Source organism: Danio rerio, chromosome 17, assembly GCF_049306965.1.
Source record: "Danio rerio strain Tuebingen ecotype United States chromosome 17, GRCz12tu, whole genome shotgun sequence".
Classification (NCBI taxonomy): Eukaryota; Metazoa; Chordata; class Actinopteri; order Cypriniformes; family Danionidae; genus Danio; species Danio rerio.
Genome location: NC_133192.1, coordinates 41,165,001 through 41,189,735, shown reverse-complemented (window position 1 = coordinate 41,189,735; position 24,735 = coordinate 41,165,001). Strand labels below are relative to the sequence as shown.

Sequence of the window (24,735 nt, the reverse complement as noted above, 5' to 3'; positions counted from 1 at the left end):
TAAGCATCAAATTACACTCTGAAATATCTATTATGTGTGATCATTTGGAATTTGGTGATAATGAGAAATGTGCAATTTGCTCTGCGCTGCTAGATTTTCATGAGGTGAAAATTGCTTAAACAACCAGTCTTTTAAACACCTTGAAAGTCGACATAGCAAGGAACATGAGAAGACTTTCAAAGCTGAAACTGTGTGAATTTGAATTAATTTAATCCAAAAATAAACCTTAATTTAATCTTTAGAATTTAATCAAATGAGGAAAGAATGTTCATTTGAGTTAATTTGTATTTTCTGTGTAGGATCAAAACCAGTTACTGATTAATTATTTTGTTGAAATCAACAAATTAATTATCAAATAAAATATGTTTTAACAACTATTGGTGTCATTCATTCATTCATTAATTCATTCTGTTTCTTTTCGGCTTAGTCCCTTTATTAATCTGATCAAGATATTATTTGTTGTTCCTAAAACTTGGATAGGCGACTTTTGTCTGGCAGAGTACTGTATATACTGCTAAAAGAAACAAAGGGAACACTTGGAGTTGCATTGTGTTGTTTATGTGTTCCATTTTTGTTTTTGAGCAGAGTACACACTTTACAGGCATACATATATATGCATATCAACCATGCAAGTATTACAATTAAGACCTCTATTAAAATATTACAATTATTTTAGATTTATTTTGAATTATGTAAATAGATCACATATTATTTCATTGTTATCATCACCTGTCAAACACTTTTCATTATCCAGTCAACACAGTCATATTGCTATGACAAGGCTTTTCCATGTAGAGCTGTACCATGCGCAAAATCTGTTCATTCATGTCACTCTTGTGTAAAGTTGAAAAAAAGAAACTTACTTTTAAAGTCAAATATCCATAAACAAATCAAACCTGTTTGATCTTGACTTACACATTTAGATTTCCCCAAAAAGAATACCTTTGCTTGACGTTTGGCTGTTGACTGCAGTGTTACAAAGAGGCATTTGCAGCTCGGTTAATGGAGAAAATACTAAATCTCAGCTTTCCACGACTGCATGAAATGCATTTAATTGGATGATTCCAGGATTCTTCCCAGTGTCAGTCTAATTGTGTTGAATGGCTTATCGGAGACAACAATTTACTGCAGTGATTCTCATTTACTTCTTCCAGTTGTGGAGTTGACCTTTTCACCGTTCTAATTTTATTAAGAGGTTATTAAAGCTTCCTCACTGAATGCTCATTGCATTTCAGCTCTCTAGAGAAACCAAGAAAAGGCTGAAATCTGCATGAAATCATTCTGTAGCTTGAAATTTATTGTACAATGCTTACATATATTACAAAAGAATCAGTTTTAAAGTGCAACTGGTGAATTTGTCTGTGTTTCATTCACTTTTGAAGTAAGATCACACAAGTTGTTTATAGTGGAATGTGTGCCACTACAGGAAGTTGTGTGTTCCTCGTGTAAAAAAAGATTTTCTCTCTCTGAGGCAGAAGCATTTAGCTTGACTTTAAGAGAAGATCAGTTTCTTATAGAAAAGAGTGCAATATCCAATCATTGATCCACTTGGTGCTGGAAGAGTAGCCCAGAAGGAGGAGATTCAGTCTGAAAGCACGAGGCGAGGATGAGTGCTGGGCAACTCACTAATCCACCTAAAAGCCAACAGAGAGACATGTCAGTCACATGAAGAAGAGGTGCCACAAAACACTTAAACTCAAAATGTCTTTCTTAAGTCATATTCGCCCCAGTGATTTAAAGCCAGCATGATACAGAAGCTGTGTGGTAATCAGTGTTGAGAGTCCGTGTTGGGGAATGTTACTTTTGATAGTAATGCATTACATTATTAAGTTACTCCCCAAAAAGGTACTAGTTGCATTACTTAGTTACTTTATTAGTAAGTAATGCATTACACTACTTTTGGGTTACTTTTTATTACCTGGCTGAGGCTTGATCTCTTTCAGAACTATATATATTTTTAACAGAGAAGCTCTGCAATTAACAACACAGTGCATAACACACACCTTTATTTACCTTTAAAAAACACATCAATAATATTTCAGGATAATGTTATCTGAGAACTTCCTTACCAACATATTTGTGTACTGCGGTACATCCTGTGTGTATTAAGCCATTTGTACGTGTTTTGGTCCTGCATAGGCACATAACTAACATGCTCTGCCTTTTACTTTAGAACAGCTTTAATTTCAGTTTCTCAAAATAGCAACACGCCAACAATGTGCCATAGCACACCTTTTTAAACCAGCACAACCAAGACTAGAACAGGTGGCGTTCTTGCTGTGAACAACAGTGCTAACCACTGGGCCACCATGCCACCCTATGGAGGGAAAGGTGAAGAGGTAGGGGTGTAAGGGGGGATTCTTCAAATCAAAGATGACTGTAGTGAAAAACCCTCTCTCTTTATAGTGGGTTAGGAATGGCCTGATTGGTGGATCATACATGCTAATGCAGAACCAGACATGTTTAATCATAATCACGTGATCCTCTTGAAATTAGCTTATGAATAAACAGCATTGTAACAACTTTAATTTTAATTATGCAATTAATCTTTATGAGCTAATTAATTGAACAGAAAGTAACTCAAATATTATTACTTATGTTTTGAAAGAAATGTGTTACTTTACTAGAGGAAAAGTAATATTATTCTATAACTTGCATTGATTGTAATGTGTTACTCCCAACACTGTTGAGAGTAACACATTACAAAGGTGATTTCAGTATTAGTTTTGCTGTAACACAGTAATATAACATTCATATATAAATAACATTAATTTATATAAACTATATATTTTTGTAGTATAATTACTCATTAAAAATCTCAGTAATGCAAGTTACAACTATACATTTCAGCCGAATTTAGGTGGTGTGAGGATTTGCTTTGCTTTTACCACAAGACATTCGCACTGCACATACCAGATGTTAAAGGGTCACGAATCATCAAAACACATTTTTTTGAGATGTTGACAGTCATATATGTGTCCCACGCTGCTAAAAACTCTATTAGGACCCATATTTATATATATATATATATATTATTTAATATAAATATATACCCATATTTATATATATATATATATATATATATATATATATATATATATATATATATATATATATATATATATATATATAACTAAAAAGTGAAAAATGGTTGTTTTTTCGTTATTTTGAGCAAATTCGTTCTTCCGGTTAAAACAAACTTTTGAAGCTGCGTTACGGCGATTAGATACTTGTGTGTATTACAGCGTGGAGACTGAATGTCAGTAACTGTGAGCATTGTGACGTCTCTTGAGAGTGCAGCATTTATTCATGAGAAAGACTTGGCTCAAACCAATCAGCGCCAATCTAATCTACTGTGTATGTGGTGCAACCTCAATGTGCATGATAGCTTCGAAGACTGTTTTTACCTGTTACAGTATTCAAAAGGCAGAGTGACACCACGTTGTGTTGCCAAAACAAGTGGAAGGACAAGAATTTAAAGAATAGTTTTCATATTTACGCTATGAGAGCACAGCTGAACTCATGTGTGGATTAAAGTGCACGTGACACATGGCAGAAATACGTTGGTAACACTTTACAATAAGGTTCATTAGTAAATGCATTTACTAACATGAACTAATCATGAACAACACTTGTTTAGCATTTATTAAACATAATTGAACATTTACTAATGCATTATTAACATTCAAGTCCATGCTTGTTAACGTTAGTTAATGCACCATGAGTTAACATGAACTAACAATGAACAACTGTATTTTCATTAACTAACGTTTATTAACATGAATAAATACTGTAGTAAATGTATTGTTCATTGTTTGTTCATGTTAGTAAATGCATTACTTAACATTAACTAATGAACCTTATTGTAAAGTATGACCAATACGTTTGTAAGGAGCATTTTTTACCCGAGAGCTTTTCTCATCTGGAAATGGTAAATTCTGGATTTGTCGCTCATCTCCTTTTAAAAAAGATGCAGTTCCAGTTGGTGTTGACTGTCCTGTCTCTACAGATTTGGTAAGTGTGTGTGATCAGTGCTTTTTGTTTGTTCATTCGAATGGCAAAGTTAGTTCGTATCATCAGCAGTATCACATTTATATCACTGCAGTATTATAGTACAATGTTATAGCCTAAAAGATCGTCTGCAAATGCTGCTCTCCGAATGTAAACATGTAAACACCTTAATCAAAGTAAATTTTTGACTTAATCGCCGTATTTTGTGACAGGACAGTCTATACACACACGGCTTTCTGACGCTACCTACCCAGTGCATTTAACTTACAGAGAAATTCTGGGGTTTTTTTTTTCTCCCTTTCACAATGCGGTATCAAACATTCCATTAAAACTACACTCTTCCAGATGTTCATCCTTGCATCCAATTTCTCATTTGTCACGGGGAGCATGCATGAAATGTTCCTGAATGAAAGTGAAAGTGCTAAACTGCAGTTAAAGTCGAGAAATTAAGAATTTTGCAAATAATTCAATTACTGATATCCATGTAAACACAGTCACTGTCTTTCTCCCTTGTGTCTGTGTATTTTGCCTCTGTGAAATGGAAACTCTAATTTTTATGCAAAATCTTCCCTCTTTCCTTTGCCCGACACTCCCACCCACTTTCCTGACTTTTTTTTTTTACTAGAGGGGTGAAAACACCCTGCTGAGAGGGGGGTTTCATGGCCCTTTAAAACTCTCAAATAAAAGAGGCAGTACCGATCCCCCCTACGCTCACCTTAGTCCCCGCATTGCTCTTGCAGATGGATACTTATTCATTCTTTTGTTCTCTTTTTGTTTTTTTTCCCTTTATTTATCAGGGGTCGCTACAGCGGAATGAACCACCAACTTATGCACACGTTTTATGCAGCGGATGCCCTTCCAGCTGCAATCCATCACAGGGAAACACTCATACACTCTCATTCACACACATACAATACGCACAATTTACCCAATTCAACTATAGTGCATGTCTTTGGACTTGTGAAACCGGAGCACCCAGAGAAAACCCACGCGAACAGGGGAAGAATATGCAAACTCCACAAAGAAATGCCAACTGACCTAGCTGAGGCTCGCACTACCAACCTTATTGCTTTGACGTGACAGCGCTACTCACTGCACTGCCTTGAATACAAATGAAACGAAAAAATGAAACAAAAAATTAGCACAAAGGAGATAACATGCATAGCGAGTAATTTAGAGCAAGGTACAAGGTTAGACAGTATAAAGCAAGGTTTAGGCCAGAGTCATAGAATGTGCACAAAAGATTTCCTGATTGCCAATACTTTGGCCAGGACACCAGGGTTACACCCCTGCTCTTTCACAAGAAGTGCCATGGGATTTTTAATGACCACTGAGAGTCAGGACCTCGGTTTAACGTCTCATCCGAAAGACGGCACCCACTGACAGTGTAGTGTACCCTTCACTTTTACTGGGGCATTAGGACTCACGCAGACCACAGGTTGAGCGCCCCCTGCTGGCCTCACTAACACCACTTCCAACAGCAACCTAGTGTTCCCTAGTGGTCTCCCATCCAGGTACTGACCAGGCTCAGCCCTGCTTAGCTTCAGTGAGTAACCGGTCTTGGGCTGCAGGGTGATATGGCTGGGATATGTGTGTTGGAGCACATCTGATCATTTCTGGAAGCTGATTACAGCAGCGAGGGGTGTAGTGCCTGAAAGCTAAATCATCCTGCTTTGACTATACTCTTGGAATTTCTAGTTTCCTAACGATCTGAGTGATCTATTGGGTTTGAATTCTTTGAGCATACAGTATCTGTAATGTATTGAGGTCCTAGGCCATTTAGTGATTTATAGACAAGTAGTAATACTTTAAAATCTATTCTGAATGTAACTGGGAGCCAGTGTAAAGACCTGAGGATAGGCGTGCTGTGCTCTGATTTTCTGGTTCTGGTCAGAATCCTGTCCCGCTCTGGATGAGCTGCAACTGTCTTGACTGTCTTTTTGAGAAGGCCAGTGAGTAGTCCGTTACAGTAATCCACCCTTATGCTGATAAAAGCATGAAAAAGCTTCTCTTAGTCCTGACTTGAAACAAAGCATCTAATTCTTGCAATGTTTTTGAGATGATAGTATGCTGATTTACATACTGCTTTGACATGACTACTGAAACTCACATTTGACTCCAGAACCACACCAAGATTCTTAACATTATTTTTTGTTGTTTGACCCTTAGGGCCAAGGTACACATTCACCCTGAGAACTTCATCTCTGTTCCCAAACGCAATGACTTCAGTTTTCTCTTTGTTCAATTGAAGAAAGTTTTAGCACATCCAATTGGTAATTTCATCAATGCATTGGCAGAGGGTGTCAATAGGGCTGTAGTCATTAGGCAGTAAGGCTAAGAAAGATGCCTTGCCTTTGTCGACTATGTGTTGATCTGAATTCTACAGTATGTTTATTGATTGTATCATTGCAGGGAAAAAACACCAAAAAGCTGGGATGATAAAACATACTCACACATACCTACACTATGGCAAGCTCAGAAAGTGCACTTACATACACACACACACACACACACACACACACACACACACACACACACAAAATTAAGTTGCACACAGTTAGAGTTTTCTATATGGTGAACGGAACATAGAGGATAGTACACTATATAGTGGGTAAATGGTTGAGCCAGTGTGAATATGCTTTTCACTATGGTGAATCGATGTAAGGTATATTGATTAATAGATATGAAGGAATTTGATGTAAGCGATAAAATGAATTTACAAATGATGTGCATTGATCAGTCATGTGTAACAAATTGTCATATTTAATATGATGGTAACTATAAGATGTTATTTATAATCTAAATATTTAAAGATAGAAATATATCATTGTCAAATAAAAAGTGTAGAACCAAATAAATAAATAATAACTTGTATGTGCAAATCTTTGTTGGCTTAGGAATGGCACCAGGCCACCAGGTGTCATAAATAGGCCATTCATAATTCACACGGAGGTTTATTCATTGTCAAGGGCAGACCAACACCTCTCTGCCTTTGTGAGTTTTCAGGGTCTTTTCTGTGTAGCTTAATCGAAAGAGAGGTCACAGGTTTAATTTCCTTTGTGTACTTTGATTGCATTTGAATAAAAACATCAGCCACATGCATAAATGCAACTGTAATGCATGTTTTCCTGCATAGAGAAATTTTGTACTCATGAATGGTATGAAATTAATAGATCTCAGTGTAGTTTTGTTACATCTCTGTGCTGTATGTGTAGAATATATTATTATTTTGTGTGGCTTTTTGTTAATAACAGCGACATCATCAACAATCTACACTCACCAGACACTTTATTAGTTACACCCTAGTAGTACCAGGTTGGCACTTTTGCCTTCAGAACTGCCTTAATATTTTGTAGCATAGATTAAACAAGTTACTGGAAATATTCATTTGAGATTTTGGTCCACATTGACATGATAGTATCACGCAGTTGATGCAGATTTGTCGGCTGCACATCCATGATGCGAATCTCCCATTTCACCACATCCCAAAGGTGCTCTGTTGGATTGAGTTCTGTTGACTATTTTAATTTTTCGGACTATTCTCTCTAAACTGTAGAGATGGTTGTGAAAATCCCAGTAGCTCAGCAGTTTCTGAAATACTCAGAGCAGCCCGTGTGGCACCAACACCCAGGCCACGTTTACAGTCAAAGTCAAGTGAGTGTATTATAACAACTGCAAGGTAGTTTGTGTAATATATTTCAATGAATAATAATATTCAATTATATAAATATTAAGATGGTTAATATTAAATACAATGTCTTTGTTTTGATACACAAAAGTAACACTTGATCAAATACTTCATGTTTAGTTGTATAGGCATTGCCTGAGTTCAAGGAATTATTCATATTTATTTTAATAGATTTGTTTGTGTTATTTATTCTATGTGTTTTGAGAAGGCACACTAAAACAAGATATGTAATGTATGCTCCAGCATGTTGTTTCAAAACTCATGGATTGTGATTAAAATTGTAGTTGCCATTCATATTAATTTTGCTTGCTTGCTTTATTCACTCAATTTTACTCTATTCCTTTAGCATCACATTAGGGATGGGTGCCATTTATTTTTATCGATAATGATACCGATATCGCTTATCAAATCCAGTTCTTATCAAAACTGTTCTTAATACTATTTTTTAAATAATTTTATGCAAAAAAATTGTCAAAATAAGTTGGAAGTTTCAAGTTATTTTATTACTGTTGAACTTTACAGCAGTTTACAGATACCTGTAACAAACAGAAGTAAGTTCATAAGTAAGGTATGCATAAATAACTAAATACAGCACATCATTTGAGTTGGATGGCATGTTTTGTTAGTAAATGTTTATTTACTTAGGTTGCCACCTTTGTCCACTATCACACTACTGCATATGTCAGGGATTTGGAAGGCAGAATGAGATTAAGGGGTTTTATTGACAGACATGAGTAATAGGGGTGAGAATCGATAACAGTACAAAAAGGTGATGACAGTGGGTAGTACTGGAGAGCCTCGGAAGGCAGCCACAGATGGTAAGAGGCTATAGGCTGAGCAGAAAGAGACCAGACACGGCAAGGGGTTATGGAGGCCTTGGGAAGAGGCACAGCAGAGCACCATCTTGAGGTGGATCCAGCAGCCAACGACTCAAAAGTAGCAGGGCAGAACAGGACAAGAGACACAAGACAAAAACCCAAAAACTAACAGGGATAACAAAAACCAAAACAATAACCAACTAAATAAAACTTAGAGAATAAAAAGCAAAATGAAATGAAAACAAAGACTTAAAATACTAATATAGCTACAGAAGAAATAAACACATCAATAGAAAGCACAAATGCATACAACAAACTAGCAAAGACACAAGGATAGAAAGAACAATGTAAAGGAAGAAAAGCAGACAAGGACCAGGGGCCTCATGAATAAAGACTTGCGTTGAATTAATACTAAAACATTGCGTATGGACAATGCTGTAGATGTGCGTACGCAGTAAAAAAATTAGATGTATGAAACACTGCGTACATGGAATCTCTTGCATTTTCTCTTTGTACATCCGAATTAACGTGAAATTGAGCGCAACATGCACCAGCGCAAAACCCTTCCCTGCCTCCTCCCCTGTATAAATATGGTAATGACTGTAGTTTGGCCAAAATCAAACCAAAAAGCAATAGCAAAAGCAAGCAAGAAGAGAAAGTTCACAGAAAATTAATTAGAGGTGCTCCAATCGGAGGTAGGCCGGAAAATAAAAACTGTCCTATCAACCTTTGAGGAGAGAGTTGCCTTAATTGTGAGCGACACTTTATTGCCTGGAGTAGTATGCATGTCCCACCGCGTGTTTGTGAAGATGAATGAATCATGGGTTGACCAAGGCCAACTTGCCACAATAATATATACATTTTCAAATGCTTTTATATGTTCCCATAACATATAATCCCATAATTGGTATATATATATATATATATATATATATATATATATATATATATATATATATATATATATATATATATATATATATATATAATTATTATTATTAATTAAAATTTTTTTTTTTGGGTCAATTAACCCATTTTATCAACTATAAATTTTGTTAGCTGTTTTTCACATGTGTTGGTGCGATACTTTGCAGTGTGCAACATAATTGCCCCTAGGAGTGACCAATGGAAATAAAACAAACACACACAAGAAATACACGTACGCCAGACGTGAAGTTGACACGGACCATTGCACATTCTCTTAATTTCATTGTTAGTAAATCCAAATGTGAGCGTGAAACCTGTCGTACGTAAAGTTTTTGTGCGTACACAGCATTGATAAATGAGCCCCCAGATGAAGACAGTTACATTAAAGACTGATTTAAACTTCCGTGTTAAGTGACGCGTATTGTCTGATGCAGCCTTTGCATGGTTGCATAGCCCTCGCTGTGGCGGGTGCCGACGCTCACGCGCACCTTTCTAAAAATGTAACTACACGTCACAACAGCGCATCACGCAGGCTCTGTGATTGGTCGGCTTGGTAGCTGTGTTGAGTGAGGGCCGTGCTGAGAGCCGCGATGCAAAAGTTTAAACCATCCTTAATGAGGGCTAGATAAGGGCTAAACAAGGAGGAGCAGCACATGGCTCAGTCTTGTGTTTGCCATGTGCTCTTCTGTTCCTTTTTCATTTCCCTTTACCATGCCCCCTTGTTTTTGTTTTTGTTCACCCTGTTTGTTTTTTGTGTTTAGTTTTGTGTCTCGTCTTTATATTAAGACTGAGCCATGTGCTCTGACACAGGACAAACATAGAAACATGAAACATAGAAAGCACAGGCGGTACATGCAACACAGAACCATGATGCATTTTTAGACATCCCTCCATGCAACTATAAATGCCTGCATATTTGAATATAATTGAAAGTTTGACATACAGTGAAACGGTTTGATCACACATTTCTGAGAAAGCAAGTAAGATATATGTGGTCACTGCACCGGAAAGCCTCAAAGCAGCTCCAATGACAGGGCGAGAGGGATGGATGCCCACTGCGACATGCACTTGTGCTTTCTTTACTATTATTGTTATTTAAGGCTTATATTTGATATGGCACTCTTTCCTCTTGCTCATTCTCTGTCCTACCACCATGATTTCCGGGATTTTGTATCTAATTTGTAGCCGTCATGGAGCCATTATGCAGAGGTGTGATGTCTGCATTTTACACTGCTGTGTTATGTGAGCCCACACTTTTGACTGGTTCAACCTAGCCGACTTGACAGATTGTTGCACATAATGCTTTATACACATAAACTTTATTTATATAGCACATTTTGTACATGATGGTAATTCGAAGCGCTTTTACATAAACAAGATGAAAAAAAAAAAAAAAAAAAAAAAAAAAAATATATATATATATATATATATATATATATATATATATATATATATATATATATATATATATATAATAAAATAATTAAAATAATTAAAACAACATAAACACACCTTGCTTGTATGTTGTGCAAACATTGACTCCATTGTGACATCATTCAGGGATGTAAAATGATAAATATCAGCTACTAGTTTGCTAGTAACGGCACAGTATTCAGAGTAAACAGTGCGAGTATTGTTGTTTTGGGTCTCTGACAGGTCCTCATTTTTTTTGTGTAATTGGTGGGGTTGATAGGGGATACACTGCTTCTTGCCAGAATTGTATGACATCATTAGGGATTCTGGATAAATACCCTTCTTACTTCATTGCTCTCGTAGCTGCTCCCTTATGGCTTATTTGCAGCTGTTACTTTTGTGTTTAGTTCTAATGTTACTTAACAGTTTGATATGCAAAGTTCCTTTATTTAAATTAGTAATTAGTAGTTAATTTATTTCTTAGTTTAGTTTTTGTTTAGCTTGTAAGCTCAGCTAAGTGAGCAGACTCGGAAAACTCACCTGTTTTTATTTTAATTTTCTGGAGTCACCTACTAAATCCCAGGCAGGTGTAACTAGCAGGTCTATTTTAGTTTTGAGTTGGCCAACTCTTCAATTGTTTATTAGGATTTTTTTATATTGCACTTCAGATGCTTCTGGTTCCATGTGTGAGCACACCAAACAGACAACTTTCTGTACCTGCAGGTGGCAGTATTTGTATTGTCATTCCACAAAAGGAAACAGGAACTAGTGCTGCACACATACAGAAAATTATTTCTGTGTTTTTTTCTTGACTTGAATCATTTGCTTGTGCTGAGTTTAGACTGCATGAGTTTACCCTGATTTTGCTCCAATTTTGACTTGCCAACAGGTTTTGAGAAATCACGGACAAATGCCTGAAATCACAGGCAAAATGGTGCTCGTTCACGTGAGTAACAATCAAACAATGTGAACTAACTAGTAAAAAAGACTCGATCTGAGAGAATTACCAATGAGTCGCTGACATCCATGAAATATTTGGTATGCTGAATATCTGGATCTGTCGGCAATTCAAAATCATGCCTTGTGAAATTTGTCTTATTGAAAATAACATAAGAAGTTACCTACAGCCAATGAGAGCCGCATCCAGTAGTGTGGGTATCTGCAGGCCAGCGGGAGGTTTGGGGAGAAGTTAAAATAGATAGTCATCCAGTTTGACAGGCAATCCTCTGTTGGCTGTCGCTTCGGTGTGACTTAAGCTAATCAGTTTTGATCAATGCTTACAATTTTTTTTTATTATTATTTTATTCTTCATTTCAGCTATGCAAGAAAACATAAAATCTAATGAAGTGAAGTCATCTTTTACTACTGTATTGTTTTTAAATAGAGAAAACAGTTTATAAGTTACTTTTATTCTGTATCTTGGAACAAAAAATGACCAATGAAAAGGTGTGAAGCACCAAAAGCGACCAATATTAAAATTAATTCATAACGCCATGCCAGCAGAGGCATCAACTGAGTACTCACTCAACTCGGCTCCCTCTGCGCTCACTTCCTGTTTGGAGCACATTTCAGCGAGGACTCAGACACTGATACTTAGCGAAGTATTGCCAGTTTACCTGCTTTACCGATTGTTGTTCCAAGTGATTTTCATGACTGCTATCCTGTGTATGACCAGGCCTGTTTACCTCACGTTCGTTCCTTGTCTTTGCCCTTTTGCTCTGTTTTGGACTGATTGCTGTTGCCTTGACCCATCGCTTGCCTTATTACTCAAGTCTGTTGGATTTCTCTTGTGTTTGATGAAAGATCTGGACTGCTCACCTGTTACCAACTCTCTGCCTGTTTTTACCTTTATGTTTCTGTGCAAGCCCTTTATAAAACTTCCGCTAATGGATTGTAACATTGCCTCAGCCTCCTCGTTACAGAATCTGAATACTATTTTAGCTATTGTTGTTATTCACAAACTTTCAAATGTACTTTTTTGGTTATGATGACCATCCTACAATCTATTTAAGCTTAAGTAGTGCTTGAAATGTCACTAAGATGCACTATTTAAATCTCATAAATAAAACAGTTGCCTAAATGAGGCCTATAACCACAAAAATATCCACTTTTTGAGGAAAAAAGAACTACCTCTTTCACCTGGCTGGCTATGGGCCTGTGTGAATGAGAATTGTGAGGTCCCGGAACAGATCGGGGCAACGCATCCAGCATACTAATCATGGATGTAGAAGTGTCACGCACCTAAGTGGATAGCGAAATAGGTAGGATAGGTGGTGGGACGTTGGATGGCGGAGGGGTGGTACGGACAAAAGTAAAGAGTGTTGGGGAGTCGCAGAGGAAAGTGAACGTGAACAGCGGACGGGGGAGGCAGTCGGTTGAGGAGGGGGATCGGCAAAAAGAGGTGCCAGATCAGATTTCAAAACACAAATTAAGCCCTGGATGCCACTACTTTGAAAAACTACTTTGTGCAGTCTGAACTTAATGTTAGTTTGGCCACTTCAGTTTTTGTTTTTTCTTACTGATTCATAACTGAACAGCCAATCGGATTGCTCTTTGTCCCCAACGGCTAACATGAGATCTACATTCTTAGCTGGGCAAACTCCGGTTGATGTGAGGGGCAGCCTTATACTGACCGCCGACTTGCTGTATCCTGGTCTTAGAGTATAAAGAACCAATTTCCAGCTAATGAAAAAAATAAATAACACCATAAATTTGACTAATACTTTTAACAACAACAGCTGGCCGAATTAATCATTTGCTTGCAACTTGCAAATACACCCTCGGAAAAAGCACTTTCTCCCATTTTCAGACATATTAATCTAAATCCATCTCCATCTCCTGATAAATATTCTAGGCTTGCTTTTTAGACACGAGCGAAAGAGAAACAGCTTGTTATAAGAGCATAATAGTTTTTTAACTCTTTGATGGGTCAATAATAAATATGCAGAAGCCACTGCTTCCAGCTCGACTTGAACAATATGGACGTTGACTGACACTAATTAAAGTGATTGTGTGGAACTCTCAGTGTGGACGGCTAATTGTTGTTGTCAGACAGAGTGCAGGTGTGTCACACGCCTCAGTCTGACTGCATTTGGGCTTTGGCAGACGCTCAGATAGGCCTTTATTTCCATGCTTAATGAGAGAGTACAGCTGCTAAATAGTGCTGGCTGGTCACTGGCATTGACTTTGTCCTGAAGTTGGGTTCAGCTTGGCTGCATGAGCTGCACTGAAGTCGAATAATTGCATAATTATAACTGAAATTTTTGTTCTATAGAAAAAGAGTCTACACTGTTAAAAATGCTGGGTTCCACAATAGATTTGTGTTAAAACAACATTAAAGAATTAAGTTAAGCTATTAGAGTTTACAAATTTAAGAAAATTAAACATAAAACTATCACGTTTTCCCAACAAACTCAAGAATTGTGCTGTTTTAGCTAATTTTAAATCAGTAAGAAATAACAAACATCATGTGAAGGTAAACTGTCCCTTTGATTATGTTTAGTTAATTATGGACTCCTTTATTTAACATTTAATTTATTTTTTAAATTATAATAAAAATGCTTTCATTTATAAATAACAACTATGACTTACCTGAACAAACAAAGCATAATTTGATAACACTTTACTGCAGGGTTCCAGTAGTGTAATGAATCAATAAACAATGCATCTACTATAGAGTTTAGATTGGACCCAAAAAAATAAACCTGACCCTAACCAAGCCAATGCACCTTGTGTCCATGTCTGACCCGGTCTGACACATTAACTGTAATTATGAGCCCGAGCCCAATTTAACCTTGACTATTTTTAAAACGTGGGCGATTATAACAGACTACAAAATACAATTCTGAGCTGTTTGAACTACAGAAATGAGTTTGGATTTATCTTAATGAATAATGCAACAAATCATGTAAACTATTGTTTGTTTATTCAGAATGGATCGTAAAAAAAAGAGAACATTGAAGGCTGAGTATCATCTTTTCTGCCATGCTAAGCCTGCTTCATGTGTCTGTTCATCATGGAAGTGCCTGTTTTTTTTTGGTATCACCTCTTTCACACCGGCGGTGGAAAGAGTACTGAAAAATCCTACTCAAGTAAAAGTGCCATTGCTTGCCTAAAATGTAGTGTAAGTAGAGTAAAAGTATCTGTTGTAAATATTACTCAAAGTATGAATAAAAAGTAGCCCTTTCAAAAGTACTCAAGAGTAGTGAGTAGTGAGTATTACGCTTTTAACAGCTGATGCGTTTACATGTAATTTGTGCATGTGTGTGTAAACGTAACATTCAGTAGGGCATCGAGTTCTTGCCCAGCAGGCACACAACATCATAGGACATTAACATTTGGTTAGATTGTCTAGCCAGCGTCTAAGGACAGTATTATTTGTTCAATAACAACATCAAATGATGTTGATATTTGGTTGACTTTAGGTTGTGTTGGAAAGTGACCAAAATCCAATGTCAAGCAAACATCCAACAACATTTTTGGCATCACATGCTGATACTTCCATGATTTTCATGAAAAAACAAAATGCAACATCCTCATGACACTGGGTGCAACTTCATTCTGACATCATGTTGACATGTTGTGCCTGCTGGATGTTTCAGGTCATTTCGATCATAATACATTAAACATCTGTCATCTTCTCATCAGTGACAAGCATCTTAACAGTCTCTGGGTCAATGCATGTCAAGATTTTGGACATCTTGTGCACTCTTAATGTTTCCAAACAGTTTGCTGCAATTATAAAGTGCACATATTTTGAGGTAGGGTTGGGTATTGTTTAGGGTTATTTCAATGCCGGTGCTAAATCGATATTTTAAAACAGTACTGGTGCCAAAACGGTGCCTGAACCGATACTTTTTAGCCACAAAATTATTTGACAGAAAAATATTTATTTTATTCATTATAATTGAACAATGTAAATATAAATTTATAATAAGTTTAAACATCAATTAAGTTTAAACATCATTAAACATCAATTCATATGTTATAATTGCATTTATTTATTAATTTTGATCAACCCTATTTTGAGGTAGTTCATTATGAGGCAATATACCTTCTATGTGAGATTTGATTGGACAGGAATCACAGGACTGATTTTTCTAATCCCCATAGACAAGAAAAAAATAAAGTAGTGACTTCAGGTTGAAGAAAAGTAGTGAAGTAAAAGTACTGATTACTGTACTAAAATTTACTCAAAGGAAAGTAAAAGTACACATTTTTAAAACTACTTACTAAATTACAATTCCTGAGAAAAACTACTCAATTACAGTAATTTGAATATTTGTAATTAGTTACTTTACACCACACCGCATGTGTGACCAGAGCGTGAGCAGCCCATGTTTTTTTCATTGTCCATGTTAACAGATTAAACCTTTCATATCGCATGCAGTAGTGCAGTCAGTGCAGAGCGTGAGCAGACATGAAGCATTTTATTGCAAATTGTGCAACTTTGTAAACCCACAGATTTGCTTAGGCTGACTTTGCTAAAATATTTGTATAATGTTTCTAGTAATGGCATGGTTTTCCAACCAGTTAGGCTAATTAAACCCTTTGGACCTTGTGTTCATAATGGACACCACATGTCAACTCATGTTTTTTTGCTGTTCCTGGGTAGTCCATGAGAGTGGCCAATTGTCTTCTAATCAAATGGCAGTAAGACTCGGCATGTTGTAATTTGAATCAAATCCACTACACTGAAAAGCAGCATAGCATATCTTCACTCCAGATACAGACGTAAGACACATTTACAATGTCATATTGCACTTACTAATTAAAGTTTAAAATCTTTTTTTAACATTGCAAGCTTTAGATTAGAAGTTGTTCAAATATGTCGATCCATTAGGATGTAAAATGGGTTAATGAAATTAAAGTAATGACTTTAAAAAAAACACACACACACAGATTCTTGATCACAGTCCAGCCTGACCCAGCCCAAAGATAGTGGCAAGAAATATCAGCCAAAATATTGGCAGAGAATCCAATTTTATTATTGGAGTAGAAACATTTTTATTCAACATTTATTTTTAATAAGCACAAGTATTATTCATTATTAGTTCATGTTAGTGTTAGTTCATTGTTGTGTGGCTGTATATATATACACACACGTAACCACACACATATTTTAGCCCTTAGGAATATAACTATATGCTTGTTAGTAGTTTAAATGATTATTAAATAATACAGAGAATATTAATAATAATAATAATAATAATAATAACAACAACAACAATAACAATAATCACTATAATAATAAAAACAAATGTACTTGAAATAAAAAAACAATTATTAATCAATTACATTATATTTTAGATTAAAATATGTTAATTTTATTTGATTCCTGCACATTTGGAATCTTATTGAATACAACTTTTGTCATGACCCTTCATTTGAGGCACTGGGCCATAACCTACACACGTGCAGAGCCTCCACGCTCTTGTTTTTGGCTGAGAAAAGACGTAATTATTCATGAAGAAAATAGAACAAGAGTATAAACAAACAAACCGAGTCTCAGGGGTCTTGCATATTTAAAGTCAACCATGCAAAAGAGCTCCTCCTGCATTCACAATCACACACGCACATCCACGTCCATCCAATAAGGTCAAGATTCATCAGACATTCATCTTAACAACATCTCTCCAATATCAAATGAATTCACAGACATGAAAAACGGTTGCTTTACCAAATTTGAGGTTAAAGCAGTGTATATTTTGACCTCACAAATCTGTTTTCTAATGTGCAGACTGCATCTCTCCATCATTAGAGATTCAGAGCGCAAACGCGACGCTCGCTTTCATGGAACCGGCACGAAAACCAGACACACAATTTACTCGGAGGATCTGAGCACTGTACTTCCCCCCAGGCCAACGCCAATACACATTTCTGCTGAAGAACCGATAAATAAATAAACAATTAAAACGAGAGGAATGTATTGACAAACTGCCACGCGCGTTTTGGCTCCAAGCACTGCAATAAAGGTCCACCTTGGGTAGTGGATTTGTTTTTACTGAAAGACAGAATAAATCCAGTTTAGGCGATCAGAAGAGGTTTAGCAAAACTCTGTGCATGGTTCCAGATGGTTTGGATATCAATGTGAATCATTATCATCGTCATCATCATCACGAAAATCAAACAAAAACAAAGAAAAATAAGAAGAGGTGTATCTTGAAGACGAGGCGCATCTTGAAAGATGAGGTGTATTGTGCGCATCGATATCTGAAGGATCATGTGACACTGGAGATTGGAGTAATGATGCCTGAAACTTCAGATTTGAATCAAATAAATAACTATAATTAATTTTAGAACTATTACTAAAATATAAGGCAATTATTTTAAATTGCTAATGAGACGACACCTTTGTGTCATGACATGACCTGAAAAATTAAAAATTTTAAGCATGCTTATGACAACTAACAGTAATTGTCATTCGTTTAGTTATTCATTTTTTTCATTCATTCATTTTCTGCCACTTTTCCGAGGCTGGGTTGTGGGGGCAGCAGTCTTAGGAGAGAACCCCAGAGTTCCCTCTCCCCAGACACTTTCTCCAGCTCCTCCAGGGGGATCCAGAGGTGTTCCCATGCCACCCGAGAGACATAATCCCTCCACCATGCCCTGGGTCTGCATGCCTGGAATACCTCCCTAGGTAGGCGTCCAGGAGATATCCGAAACAGATGCCCGAGCCACCTCAGGTGGCTTCTCTCGATTTGGAGGAGCAGCGGTTCTACTCTGAGCTCCTCTACTCCCTGGTGTCAAAGCTCCTCACCCTATACATAAGAGTGTGCCCAGCCACCCTGTGAAGGAAACTCATTTCGGCCGCTTGTATCCGAGATCTTGTCCTTTCGGTCATGACCCAGAGCTCATGAGCATAGGTGAGAGTAGATACGTAGATTGACTGGTAAATCGAGAGCTTTGCATTTTGGCTCAGTTCCAACTTTACCACAACAGACTAGTACATCAACTGCATTACTGCTGCAGCTGCACCAATCCGCCTGTCAATCTCACTGTGACAAGGGGGCATGGCCGAGAGCCGTGGGAACGGAGTGAGGCCACCACATAAGTGGATACACCTGTGGTGCGCACCTGCCTCGAGTCCCACGGAAGGAGCTCTGGACCATAAAAGGAGAAACGATGGCAGAGGAAGCCGAGAGATGACCAGGCCCGGACATATTTTGCTTTTGCTTTCAGTTTGTTTGTTTTGGTTTAGACGGCAGTCTCTGTGAGGAGCTGCCGTCACTGTTATTAATAAATATTTTAAAGCTGAGTCGGTTCTCCGCCTCCTTCTTCCCGGCGGCCAAAAGGGCCAGGAACTTTATTACACTCACATTCCATCCTTCCCTCACTCGTGAACAAAACCCTGAGATACTTGAACTCCTCTACCTGAGGTAAGAACTTCCCTCCAAACTAAAGATGGCAGACCACCTTTTTCCGGTAGAGCACCATGGCCTCGGACTTGGAGGTGCTAATTCTCAACCCTGCCCCATTCAGTTATGTCATTTTAAATGCAAAGTTGACAATTGTTGACACATTTTTGTCATTGCTTTGAAAATTTGACTTTATAAAAACAACATCGCTCTGTTATAACTCATACTCATATATTTAAGATGGTGTTATAATATTATTCAAAAGTGATTATTTATTTTAGAAATTGAGTAAAACCATTGCTTTAACAGCGACCAGCTTGATCTTGGAAATCTTAATCTAAAAACTTTAAATTTAAATTTTTTGTTAAAAGCTCAATTTTAAAAACTCAATTAAGTTGTATTTAATGTAACATAATATAATATCAAATACAAGAATTAACATCTTTCCTGTGTTTTTTTATTTATTTTTTTATTTGGTAATATTTCACTACACTACTATTTCAGTTGTGTGTGTTTACACAAATATGGCAATTGAAGTGTGAAAAATGATTCTCGTTGCACCTCTCTAAAATATGAATGTGAGATAACCAGCAGTTCCAGCAGTTTTTGCCTAAATTAGCGGCAGAACATCTTCAGCGAGTCCTAAATTCTTGTTTACCTCACACTTTGCGTTATGGATGACTGAAAATCTCCATAAACATTTTGACACATTACTGAAAAACCACACTTGCAATCCTCCCCTTCAACACTTACATAAATATGGATAATTATAATTCTCGCTGCATCAACAGAATTTGTAACATGGTGTCCATTACCAAAGAATATTGATTAATTCCACACAGTTTGTAAAAAAAAGCAAAATATAGAGTCCAATGCAAAATGAGATTATTGAGTAAGGCATTGTGAAGTGTTGTAGCCAAAAAAATGTGCCTCTTACATCTTTCCTTTCATATTGTCATTGCAAATTGGTATTTAAAATAATTGTAAATAATGTATTTAAAAATATTTTTTGTTTAACAATGTGTAAATCAGAAATATATACTTATGTTATCATATATATTTATGTTATGTTATTTTATATTATTTGTTAATATTTTTATATTATTTATTTTATTTAGTATTTTATTTTGTTCAAATATTTAATTTTTTATATTTATTTTTATATGTAATTTTTTATTTAAACATTTTTTTAGTTCATGTATAAAAGTTTTTATATTATTTATTTTTTATTTTATTTTATTATTTAAAAAAAAAAAAAAAAAATATATATATATATATATATATATATATATATATATATATATATATATATATTATTATTATTATTTAATTTCACATATTTTAAAATGTATTTTTAAATTTACTTTAATTTAATATTATTTAATATTATTTTATTGTTATATTATTTCATAAATTATTATTTTATATTATTTTTAAATTAATTAATTTATTTATTTATTTGTTCGTTCGTTTATTTATGTATTTATTTTATATATATTTATATATATATATATATATATATTTTTTTTTTTTTTTTGTTCTTCTTCATAAAGCACACTTGCAGTGGTCTATATGACATTACATCATCAGAAAATATGGTCGCACAGAAAGCTAAGTCTGGCGAGGTCATTGTGTGCTTCAATTATTTATAAAACCCAACCTTGTTTTGCTTCGGCACTGCAGTCACGTGCTACCGGTGTAAACACTCTTTCTAAACAACACAGCAGATTTAATCACACTCAAAATCTTGAATATGAGGCCAGAGATGAATAAGAAAGAAAGACTGCCGAAGCGATTAAATTAAAAAAAAAAGTCTGTTTGAAGTTAGATTTTAACAGACAAGCCCTTCATAGTCCCAGTAATTGTGGAGCGTAATGAGAGAGAGGCTTTGATGGATGGATTAAGAGCAGGTCTTAAGTCTGTAGTCTCCAGAGTCTCTGTGTAAACTCTGATTTGAGTCAGTGGCACCACAGAGCTTCAGACTGCTCTTATTCAGCCACCCGGACTCTGTCATTACTCCTCTTTTATTCCCTTTTATTCCTCTCACACTCATCAATATTCCATAGGGTCAGATATCATACGCTCCGCAATTCCTCCTCGGTTTGACTGACGTCCCTCACGATGCACATGTGAAAGAAAAATGTGAGTGAAGGCTGGGATGGAGCTTTTGCATACGTTTGCTTTGAAAAAGTTTCTTTCTTTCTTTCTTTCTTTCTTTCTTATTAATACTATATCTTCTTTTACTTTCTTAATAATATTTCTAAAGAAGCTGTTTGCATAGAATTGAACCAGATTTTGGTAAAAACCTAAACAATACAAACATAAAACTACAATAAAACATCTGTAAAATGAGTTTTATTAAATGTAAAAACAATGAAATGACACAAGGAGAAAGTACTGAACTATTGTATATGTATTTAATACTTTTATATAAAATACTTTTTTTTTTTTTTTTTTTGGTGATGGCAGCTTAAAGACGTCTCTCATATGGAGAATGAAATGCTCAGGTGTGAGTGTAAAAATCTTGATGGTTCTGTGGGTCTTGTCTATCAAATCTGATCTTTATTTTGTATTCTCTACTGGATTCTAGTCAGGATGACTGGGCCATTCTACAGCTTGATTTTCTTTCTCTGAAAGCATTTGAGAGTTTCCTTGGCTGTGTTTTGGATCACTGCCTTGCTAAAAATGTCCACTCTAGTTACATTCTTATTCTCCTGCTAATGTAGATGTTGGACTGAAGCAGCTAATTTGCAATTACAATGACAAAGGACTGAATAACTACTGAGAGATTTCAGCTGCTGTCTGGGCTTTCACTGCTTTTCAACACCTCCATCTCTTCATGTGTTCAATACTTTTTCCTTGCATCATTTCATTTTATCACACATAACTTCATTTGTAATCTAATTAGTTTAGTTTTCTTTGCATATATGGATTTATTTGGTGGTTACCAACATTTAGTCAACAGCACCTTAATAAATATGTTTTCTGAGACAAATGGTGATGTTTTCAATACTTATTTTCTGCTCTGTATTATGTACAGTAGTTTAAGAAAATATTGTTATCATCCCATAATTTACCCACTCTAATGCTATTCTCAATGTAAATGAAACATTTTTTTTCCCTTTCAGATCATAGTCGGAGTAGTTTTAAATGGTATCTTACTGTAGCTCAATGCTGTATAAGGATGCTAGTGGCTTTTATTTTAACTTCTGCACAGCCAGCTGGTTAATGCAAGTCTTAGGGGCCGTTCACACAGAATGATGATGAACGCTTTATTAGTCACATACACTTTTACATGTAGCGAATTTGGACCCCCTACAAAAAATTTAAAAAATCACACAGAGGATTTGCATTTTTCCTGTCCAATGCACTACTTTTCTATTGTTTTTAAATGTAAATATGCACTTGACGGTCATGTTTGATCGATATGCTGGCTCCTCGCGTCTTTTGAAGTGTTGCGCATGTGATCAGCTTGTTTTTTTATACATTGTGTCAAGTTGAAAGATCTTCAACTTTCACACAGCGCAGCTCATCACTGTCAGTTTTAAAAGCAGTGGACCAATCAGAAGAGCTCAGAGTTGGGGCAACCATTGCAAGCATCTGTTTATAGTTGAAAGTTGACATTTGAGCATTGAAAGTTGACATTCAGGCATTTATCATCACATGTTTTCCTATTTTTAATTGGTCCATTATTGTAGTAGTTTCATCACAATCATAATATTGAATCACGTGGACCTTGTGCTGCATTTTTATTTAAAACCCATTCCTGAGTGCCGCATGTTGCCTTTTTAGAAGCAGGCGTATTCAGTGTGAGCGAGCCCTTAGGAGGCAGATCAATGTGTTTTTGTAACAAAAATATAATTTTTAATTCTAAACTCTAATCACTGACTTCCGGCCACAGCTGAATCCATGTCATGTGTAACTGGCATATACAATGTAAGACACATTTGTAGAGTAAGCTTCTGGAATAGACGTATCTACTAAGAAAACTGACAGATTGGAAATTGACAGCTGACAAAAACTTTATATTGCAAATCATGGACATTAAGTTGTATTGTAGTGTTTATCTGGTGATGTGCAAAAATCTAGAGAAACATTTATCGTCAATGTTAATATTTATTGATATCTTTACATATTGATCGATATTAATAATATTATATACGTCCCTGTAAATTTCGTTATTGTGAAAAGGAACAAAAGTCGTTGGACTCAACTGAAAAAAAAGTACTACGTGGAAGTTTTCCACTTCAAGTGTAGATATGAAATAAGTCTTTTAAAAAACAAACAAGTAACATTAAGACAAAATTTCCTTGTCAGAAATAAACAAACGCATCATGAATAAATAAAAAGTTGTAAATAAAACAAAGACTGAAGTTCGCTTTCTAAAGGAAAAAAAAAAAAAAACTTCTTAGCGTTTGTACCACAGCATTTCATGTTTAATTTATTTTGTTGCTCTGTGTTTTTCAGAAAATTGTTTACTCACTAAATATTGATATAAATATGGAGCTTGTTATGTTTTACGAATGTCAAAATGTATAAATGTACATATTATGCACTACAAGGGAAGCATTTTAAGGTTATATTATTTTGCAAGCAACCAAAATAAGTCTTTATTAATTGATCATCTGTTCATGTACATCTATCCAAATAAAATCTGTGTGAAATCAAGTATTTCAGATGGAAGATAGGTTTGTCACCCAGGAAAATAGGAAATCTTGCTTGTGCCAGCCTTTTTGCAAAACTCCGAAACATAAACTTACAGTACATACAATTGGCTGCAGTTTTCATCTGAAATTAACAATATCAATAAAGGCACTTTTCTAAAATCCTGTTTATATGAGTCATTACTTAAGCAAATATCTGTTAATTTGCATATAATTCTTTAAAAGATAATTTAAAAAAATGTGAACACTGGATGAAGTCTTGTTTTCTTTCTGCACATAGTCAAAGCTGTTTTCGCCTTGTTTATAACTAATTAGAAAATACTGCCAACAAAGAAAAGCTCAATTGTAGAATGAAATGTATGTATATACTATCCTTATTTATAAATCACTTTCTGCTAAATTAATATGTAAAGGTAATCAGGCAAATTATGTATGAATGTATACTCATTAAACCTTCAGAATATAGATATGAATAAAACTAAAAAGTGTTTGGAGATTTATTGCTCAGTACAATCTCAGTTTGAAAAAACAACCTTAAAAATATTTGTATTGTAATTGGAATCTAAACAAAATTGATAAAACGTGACACGAGAAACATTTTAATGTTTAATTTGGATTATTTTATACCGTTGAAGTCAGAATTATTAGTCCCTCTGAATTATTAGCCCCCGTATTTATTTTTTTCCCTAATTTCTGTTTTACAAAGAGAAGATTTCTTCAACACATTTCTAAACACAAAAGTTTTAATAACTTTTCTCTAATAACTGAGTTATTTTATCTTTGGCAGGATGATAATAAATAATATACGACTAGATATCTTTCAAGACACTTCTATACAGATTAAAGTGACATTTAAA

At 35.5% G+C, this 24,735-nt stretch overlaps 1 protein-coding gene across 1 annotated transcript in view; it reads right to left on the bottom strand.

Moving 5' to 3' along the window:
• Window positions 1-1,276: 1,276 nt before the first annotated feature.
• Window positions 1,277-24,735, bottom strand: part of zgc:174356 — a 74,077-nt gene continuing 50,618 nt past the window's right edge. The window contains exon 7 of the mRNA NM_001328606.1: window positions 1,277-1,634. Coding sequence (NP_001315535.1) covers window positions 1,583-1,634 — 52 coding nt within the window. The 3' untranslated portion in view covers window positions 1,277-1,582. The remainder of the gene's footprint in view (window positions 1,635-24,735) is intronic.